A 9224-nucleotide genomic window follows, 5' to 3' on the forward strand; every position below is an offset into this window, starting at 1 on the left:
TGGCTTCAGGGAGGAGGAGAAAGAGCATCTGAAGCTGTTTGGAATTCAGCAACAGACATGAGGTCCAAATGACTTGCTCCTGCTCCTTGGACTTGATTTCCCTGTTGGTTTTAAAATGAGCACTTCAGCAATGACAAGACCATCCTTTATTTGTATGCGGTGGCAATGCTTAGGGGAAGAGACATTTTGTAGCTGATTATGTAGGCCATAAACAGTGAGTACATCGTCATCAGGAGGACTGTTCTCTGAAATGAGAGTCTGCTCTGGCTCATTCATTGCTGAAAAATAATTTCTCATGCATGACCATAAACTAAATATCTCTGGGTTGTGGACTGTTGATCAGACAGAACAAGGCATCTGAAGACCACACCATGGCCTGTGGAGAGCTCTACTAGGCATTTCTGACATTTTATAGACAAAGTGTTTCATCACTTATTTATGGAAAATAGTCAGAAGATTTACAGATAATGAAAATAATTGTTAGAGCAAGAACTTTACGTTAAATTGCATTAATTTGGTAAAGTATGGTTGGTCGGTATGATGATTATAGACTGTGAGACAACTTATATTTGTGCACTGCAGATTCTAATGCACCACATATACCTCAGTATCTGTCAGTTTAATATCTCTGGGTTCATTAGAGTAATGGCTTCCACCTTTTTATCTTTTAGCCTCTTACTTTACTTGTGAGCCCTCATCATGGTCACCAGTTCAATCAAAGACTCAAATTGTGTTTTTTTATGGCTAAAATTATGAAACAATCAAGTCATTTATATGCTAAATGCAGGAAAATATATGTGTAGCAGATGTGTATTTTTCTGCTTTTGCGTTCTGTTAATCATTTTGCAACCACTCAGATTTATCTTCCAACCCTGAGGTTGAGAATGAGATTACTGTGGACAGTGTTGCAAATCACTGAGTAGGGTTGTTTTGTGGTGGCATTTTATTTATATATATATATCCAGTATTGTGATTAAGTAACTTTATTTGGAAGATATTTAGTTTGCTGCATTAGCTATAATCAAAAATCCCTGTCTGTCTGTATGTGTTATCAATAGATATCAGAATCAGAATCAGCTTTATTGGCCAGGTGTGTTGGACACATGAGGAATTTGACCTTGGTACAGCGGCTCTCAGTGTGTATGTACATATCCTTATGTAAGGCAACAGCAAGGGGCAAGTAAACAATCTAAGGCTGAGAGAACAGAAGTAATGTGCAAACAAACAAACAAAGGAATGTACATTAGGATTAATGTTATAATCATTAGAAATGTTAGAAAGTCTTCAGAAACCATGTCATAAGATTTTACTGTATATAAATAGACACGTATCAATAAAAATTGCATAAAATATACTGTGATAGATCATTTTGTTCATTGCTCTCACTCATAGTAGAAAGCAGTTTACAATAGGAGCTACAGTAGAAGTGCATCCCTTCCAGACAAACTACTGACACTGTGGTTGTGACTTGGGCTATTTCTCCAGTAAAGGAATGTTTGTTTTCTGTACAGTTTGATTGACTAAGGACAAGTCTACATTTCCATTGTAGAATATTTAATAAGGACCAATAAGCCTCAGAGAGCTCCCTCCTCTGACTTGTAAAGCTGCGTTAATCAATATTTTATGCTAACACCGGATCAGATGACTGTGTGTAATCTGTCCACGCTGTGTGCAATGTGTCCATCCATCATCCAACTCTGCAATACACCTCAATGTCACAGATGTTTTTCAGCTTATTGTTTTGGTTATATGACCTGTTACTTCAATGTTTTACCACTTTAATCAGTCCCATTTTTGACAGAAAATAAAAGGGTCAGATAAACATTTTACCCTGCTACCAAATGGAAGACAGATACAATCAGTGACTAAGTGGTGAATGCACTGAGCAACTAAAGAGCCAGAGGGAGAGAGAGTTATTGCAATCACATTTGGCATCTTGACTCTGTGAAGTGATGGTATGTCAGTGTTGTTTTTACAGCTGCCCCCAACTGTCTGAAAAAACATACAGCGTATGTAGTTCATCTGCGCTTACTTGTGCTTAAATGAACCTTTGGATTGTGGAGAGCACGCTAGGATTTGACCATGTTTACCATATTATTATCATGTTTCATTTTGTAACTTTAAAAAAGAACAAAATATGATGAAAGGCTTGGACTCTAACTAAAAGTGCAAATACCTGCAAGAAACATTTCAAGATCTTAGTACCTAAGTGTTTTTACATACTGTGCAGTACTTATTTAAAGATTAACATGATACATGTTTATATAATGTAGCATGAATGCCTGCACCAGTAGGCTTATAGAAAATGTCTGTGCATGTAACAGCTACAGTAGTATGGGGAACAACAGGATGAGGATTCAGATAAAGAGATTATGAAAACATTAGACAGTCACCTGCTGAGAGGTTTTATATAGAAAATCCAGTGGCTTTAATTCTCATTATGTGGTTCAGCTCTATCAAACGTTGTACCAATGAGGATTTATCATGCATCTAACTGCCCAGGGGTTGTCAATACTGCCTGTTTTTACTTATGCAATAGAAAACACAGCTACACATTTAAGTCATACATCAACAATAAAATGGAAAACCAGTGCAGGGCTGAAACCAATAATCCATGAACCCATTCATACAACACCCTCATTCACCCCATTTATTGTGCACAAGCTCAAAAATAACCAACGCAAAATAAAAAATGTTACTAGTCTTTAACGCCTTTGCTTACACTCATGACCCTGGTCTCATTTGAAAGGTGACTTTGCAACCAAACAGTTAAAATGAGTATAAGTGGTCCTGAACCAAAGTTACAGTGGTGCAAACATGATAGAAAAATGTGGGTTTTTAAAACTGTTTTGTCAAGCCATTTTTAAAAATTTTAATAAAAGGACATTTAAGGCCTGTAGTATTAAATATTGAGTGATAGATACTGAGTAACATATGCATCTGAACCACTTCTTTTTCAAAGTAGAGGATGGTGACATTAAATAGGAGCCATCTACATTGGTCTCTGTGGGTGTTTCCCACATATCTTTGTCAAAATATGTTGTTACAATACTGGATATTTTTGTACAAATGTATATAAATGAGTAAATTACTCTTAAAAGTGTTTGTTCTACCAAAATACTGAAACTGAGCAACTATTCTCATACTGTTTAGTTTGTTGCTTTCAAACTGACAACACAATGAAAGGCCCTTTAATTGATAGAAAAGGATTTTGATAACAATTTTGATAATCAGTTAATTTCAATTTAATTTGTTTTTGTACAAAAATGCCCAAACTGTACCAGTTACAGCTTCTTAAATGTTATGGTTTTGCTAGTCTTCTATGGTAGTAAGCTGGATATTAAAACAGTTTTTGATCAATTAAATCAGTTTCAGTATTTCAAAATCTTTTTCCCAGGTTTCCAGACTGTTTCACAAACAATGAAATTTACCACTATTTACAGACCTAAACTAGTGTGTCTGTAAGTTCAGGACATAGCTGTTGCTTTTGCCTTCTTCAGGAGCTGCTATATGTGTATTTCTTCTTATCATCCCTCCCTCAGCTGAAGCTCGTTGTTCCTGTGTGTCATAGTGTTGAAAGTGTGTCAACAGTTGCATGAACCACAGTCGAATTAACACAGTAAAAGTTCTCCAACTACTCTCACTGTGTTTAAGCCTAAAAGGCATTCTTATATGTTTGTTTATGGCCTGCATCCACATTCAAAACAATAAAGCAGTCACAGGACAGAAACGCCAGAGGCTGGTGATTTGTCATGGTGAAAAACGTGTGGTCAATCATTATATGTGCTCCCTGCCAACAGAGCAAAGTTTAACACAGTCATTAAGCTATAGTTAGAGAGGGAACATGGCAGCCTTAGCATAGGCAAAGAAATATATTTAGATTGTACTTTTATTACAAGCATGACATTAGACTTAAAGATATGGAGTTGCCCACTGCTATTTCAGTCAGAGTGGTGCATTTCCTACTGAGAGCTGAACATATTCCTCTCATCAGTTTTAGAGGTTTCAGGGTGCACAGGCACATTTTGTGAACACTGCTCCCTCTCTAGTCAGAGGGCCTGGCAGCAGGTTGGTGAGCAGCCTCCTCTTGGAAGGAAGGAGGTTAAGATGATGAGTTGGCCCTCACTAATGTCAGATCATCAGCAGCCGTTCCACACCCCGCTCTCTTTCCGATGCCAGTAAGACATACCCGGCTGAGACACACGCCGCTTCAGCTGCCTTGTACAACACGTTCTTTTATCCGCAGCCTTCATTTGAAAGGCAAAGAGATGAACAACAGGGGGAGGTGTCTCGCCTCAGATCAAGGAGCGTCTTTGAATTGTCCCCCTCCTTTTTCGCTCTCTCTTTCTGCATGTGTGTGTTTGAGTAGGCGCGTTCATGAAGCAGGTGATTACTATCCTGTACTCCAGATAAATTTGTGTCTTCTGTCTCCAGTCTCCTCCTCCTAACTCCTCTAATTGTTCTCCTTTGTTGTTCCACCTTGATCCTCTTTCCCCTCCTCCCCCTTCTCCCTGCTGCTAAAGCACAGCTATTATAATAAGTACAGAGATAATGGTCTGTGCCTTGCTTTCTTTCTGTTTCCTGTTACATCATCTCTCCAACCCTGGCCTCTAGATAACAGGAGCCATCCTGCTGGCAGTGGGAGTATGGGGAAAGCTGATGCTGGGCCCGTATATCTCTCTGATAGCTGATAACTCCACCAACGCCCCATACGTCCTCATTGGTACTGGGACCATCATCATCGTTTTTGGCCTGTTTGGATGCTTCGCCACCTGCAGAGGAAGCCCATGGATGCTGAAGCTGGTGAGAGGCTGTAGGAGGCCGTAGGCAGAGTGTTATGTTGAGCCAAGAGTGTTGTCGATGCTGATTAATTACCCACAGGTCACATGATAAAAATAATAATGGTTGACCTCTCTGCTGTTTGCGAGGGATCGGATATCCTGTAGATGCTGCAACGCACTTTGGTCCTTTAATGGTAGTCAAGTGAGTGTGCTGGAGTGTGTATGAGTGTTTGCGTGAATAGATACATAATACACATCTAAAGCAGAGGGTTTGCAAATGTCCTTCCTCCTTCTCTCTCTATAGTATGCCATGTTCCTGTCGCTCATCTTTCTCGCTGAGCTAGTGGCTGGCATCTCTGGATTTGTGTTTCGCCACGAGGTCTGCATGTAGTTTACTGTTTAACAACCTTTTAAGTCTAACACTCAAGCACACTCTCATTCTTGTAATGTGTGTGATTATGTGCATATGATTGCATGCTACAGATAAAAGGAACCTTTCGCAGAACATACTTTGATGCAGTCCTGAACTACAATGCTGCGGATGAGGCAAGCCGTGCTGTTGATAACTTGCAGCACAAGGTAAGTCTCCAACATCAGTGAATTGCTGCTGATAAAAACATAAGCTGGATGCATAAGCAGTGCATTTCTAAAGAACAAATGTGGTAATATTCTGTATTTTTCCTGTTTATTGTAAGAAAAATTGACGAAAACAACAAACCCATCAATGAATTTCTTACTATTGTTGTTCAGAAATTCTTACAAATGCACCAGTGAATCATATTGTTGTGTTGGGTAACGTCTTCCTTTATTTCAGTAAATAGGGGCACTGCATAAATACTCACCAGCACAAATATGTATTGATTCCTGGCTCAAAATAGTCCCTAACAAATTCCCCATTTACCTCTTATTTGAGTAACATTTTCTAAAAACTAGAGTGCCCCGGTGTTTGGACTTTTCTTAATCAAACTCTGTATTTGTGACTCATTTTTAAAGATTTACATCTTCAGTAAATGACTACTGAATGACTGAATGACTACAAGAGATGAGGCAGAAAGTAGTGTGCTTTGTTGGTTTTGGTCCTTCCCATAGATTTTGGTAACAGCAACAAAAAATAATAGGATAATGCCAGCCACATCTATGATCTCTGATCACCTCTCAGTACTTTCTGCTTTATTATTTGTTTTTAGCTCCGTTGCTGTGGCGTGTATAACTACACATCTGACTGCCTCCCAGAAGACCTCCGCAATGCAACTATAGCCCCAAATAAGGTCTACCACCAGGTCAGTTTGTTTTTTAGCCTCTGAATATCAACAGTCAGCAGATGACTACATATATTTACATCTGACAGGTCCTCATACTTTTTATTCAAACTATCTCCCTCCTCCATACACTAACAACTGCCTCAGATACTCTCCCAGATTTACATCTTGCCCCTAATTTGCACATATAACCTGTCCATGTACCCATTGCAAACTAACCTGACACCTGTGTTTCAGGGCTGCTATGAGCTGGTCACTTCATTCATGGAAACCAACATGGCCATTATTGCAGGAGTGACATTTGGGATTGCATTCTCACAGGTAAGAGTGGCAAAATTAGCATAATTTGCAGGTGATGGTGTGCAAATAAAAGACAGGCAGCACTTGTTAAAGGGAAACGAAAAATAGGCAACTTTGTTCCCACCCTTTTTACTGAAATATAACTTTATTTTACATAGCATTTTAGAATGCACAGTATCTTCAACAGCTAATATTACTTTTTATGCTTTTTATTGTTCTTCTGAAAAAACACACTTGTATTAATGTTACATTTTACAGAAAAGCAGATACAATACTTGCAACACAATCCTTACAAAAGGGTCGTCTAGGCCCTACAGGAATGACATCTTTGCTTAAAAATAAGTCAGTTGTAAAGTTTTTGTAAATAAAATAAACCAAACCCATTCTCCGTCTGCCTGTCAGCTGATTGGCATGCTGCTGGCCTGCTGTCTGTCCAGGATCATCACAGCCAATCAGTATGAGATGGTCTAGCTGATGTGATGTGGCAGGTGAGACTGTTGAAAATGCACACACACAAAAGCAACAACAGGCAAATTAGATCACCAGTATAATGTGAAACATGCTGCTTATAATAATGAACTTACAAAGCCAAAGTTCTGATGAGAAACCTACTGCATGCTACCTGCTCAGCACCAACAGTAGAGCTATGTAGACAGCGACCAGCTGGTGAAGGAACATTTAGCAGCTAAAGAGACAGATATTTCCCCCCCAGGGTTTGATAGAGAGCAAACTAAGGCTCAAATTTCAGTTGGCCTGAATCATGACTCCAAATTCTGATAATGTCTGCTGGAAGTGGAAATAGAAAATGTAAAGGTAGGTCGCACAGTGCTGAATGATGGGACAGGGGCGATTTTTTTATTTTTTTTTATTTAGTTGCCTACAGTCTTGTTTTGGTTGGCTAAAAATTTGCTTAAATCATTTAAATCTCACCTTACCCGCTGTGGTATTTCAAGATGGATAACTTTAGCTGACTGTAGCAACAGAATGAAAAATACTCTGCACGCTGACCTGGGCTCTCGGTTCTGGAGTTAACACTGGCTAGCAGTTGTCAGCAGATTGCACAAACACTATAGCTGAATCAATTTCTGTCCTGTCTGTGCTCAAACTGAACGCTACAATGGACAGTTGGATGTCAATGAAGCTACTGTATGTAGCTGTATGGGACAGTATTTTTTTTTTTTTTTTTTTTACAGTTTTTTTGTTGCACCTCCAAACTGCTCGCAGGCAGATGTAAGATGAAAGACCCTGAACCCAACAGGCCTATACATTATATCCCTTTGGTTGGGCTAGCCCCATACTACACAGAAACGTTAACCGAGACGTCTCTGTTGCCAGCTTTGCAGCTGGTCATAGCAGTAGTCAAAACATGAAGCAAATCAATGTGTGTGTGTGTGTGTGTGTGTGTGTGTGTGTGTGTGTGTTGATTAAGTGGTGTGTAACTAAAAACATTCTCACAGACTTCTAGTAACATGTCGTGACTTAAACATAAGAACATATTATGGCTAAGTCTACAGTTATACACGTCATAATAATAAACACCCTGTCTGCTCACAGTCATCAACTCTTCTCTCTAGTTATCCTTGACCAGATGTACCCTGTAGAAACTCATAAGCATGACTAAGCATTTAACAGTCTAACTAGACATCCTATCTCCACTAAACATTTCTAATACATAAAGTATCTATCCAATTTCTATCTGACTAAAAATACCTAACACTATGACTGATAATGAGCATGACAAACATGGTGCATTTACCCAAAATTCAACATGGTTTGACTTCTTCTTCACATTCTTTCTAGGCACCTGGTAGCTAATATTTTCCCATGCAATATTTCTAAAGTGGTAATATACATTACTATGTTTTCTGCATGTTCTGCTGCCCTGAGTGGCCAAAGGCAATTATTTCCAAGTTTAATGAATATTCTGTTTTTGTCTTTATAGGGAGATGAAGAGAAGAAGAGACAAAGAGCCTTGACACACAACAAGAGTAAATTCCCGAAAACATTATCACAGTGTGAATTGGAATTTACCTCCCTCTGTCTCTCTGCCTGTGATTTTAATGTAATATCTTAATGTATCTTACTGTAAAGCACCATTCCTCGACTCACTGCTGTTGCATCAAAGCTTTCTCTACCACACATCACACTGCTGTTGGATGTAGACGTTGCTCATTAAGCACATATCTTGGATCAATACATCCTGCAAACAAGCAGGTAGAGCGGTGTTGGTCTCAGATAAGTGAATGTGTGTAATTTGGCTTCGTAGCTGGTTGCAGCATGCTCTACCGAGCGTCATCAGAAGACCACTGCACATCTTTGTACAGAATGACATTACTAAAGCTTGAAAGAAATACTTTGATAGGTTTAGTTTTGCAATTGACTTTGCTATTTCTCACCATTGTATATTCCTATGGTTGTGACATTTTGTGAATTGATTATATGTACTAAGGATGGTATTTAAGTTTATATGTAAAATGAGGAAACTCAAGAAGAAAAGAAAGGAGGTGAGTAGATAGAGAGTATTTTTCCCTGTAGACTAGGTATGATTTCTTTTTTTACGTAAATATTTAACATAAAGGCAAATTATGTAGTAAGTTACATGTTAAATTGTAATTTAATATCAGTTAAAGCTTTAGTCTGAGATAATAATAATAATAAGACCATACACATAACAACCTAAGAGCACAAACACCAGTTGTGGATCATTGCTGTAAATTTTCCACAACAGCTTAAAATAAAAGTTAATTTTACATGAATTTACAATTTCTCAATACTTAACTCAGAATCAGCTTTAATCACTAAGTACGTTGACTATACAAGGAAATTGTCTCCAGCACAGAGGCTTTCAGTGTGTTTTAGGCAAGAGACAATAGAATAGTGCAAT

At 38.5% G+C, this 9224-nt stretch overlaps 1 protein-coding gene across 1 annotated transcript in view; it reads left to right on the plus strand.

Annotated features, from left to right (window-relative positions):
* Positions 1–9224, plus strand: part of tspan7 (tetraspanin 7) — a 12285-nt gene extending 3061 nt beyond the window's left edge. Inside the window, exons 2-8 of the mRNA XM_020609516.1 lie at positions 4615–4803; positions 5086–5160; positions 5265–5360; positions 5969–6061; positions 6278–6361; positions 6743–6828; positions 8283–9224. Coding sequence (XP_020465172.1) covers positions 4615–4803; positions 5086–5160; positions 5265–5360; positions 5969–6061; positions 6278–6361; positions 6743–6811 — 606 coding nt within the window. The 3' untranslated portion in view covers positions 6812–6828; positions 8283–9224. The remainder of the gene's footprint in view (positions 1–4614; positions 4804–5085; positions 5161–5264; positions 5361–5968; positions 6062–6277; positions 6362–6742; positions 6829–8282) is intronic.

The sequence above is a fragment of the Monopterus albus genome, unplaced genomic scaffold, assembly GCF_001952655.1.
Source record: "Monopterus albus unplaced genomic scaffold, M_albus_1.0 scaffold99.1, whole genome shotgun sequence".
Classification (NCBI taxonomy): domain Eukaryota; kingdom Metazoa; phylum Chordata; class Actinopteri; order Synbranchiformes; family Synbranchidae; genus Monopterus; species Monopterus albus.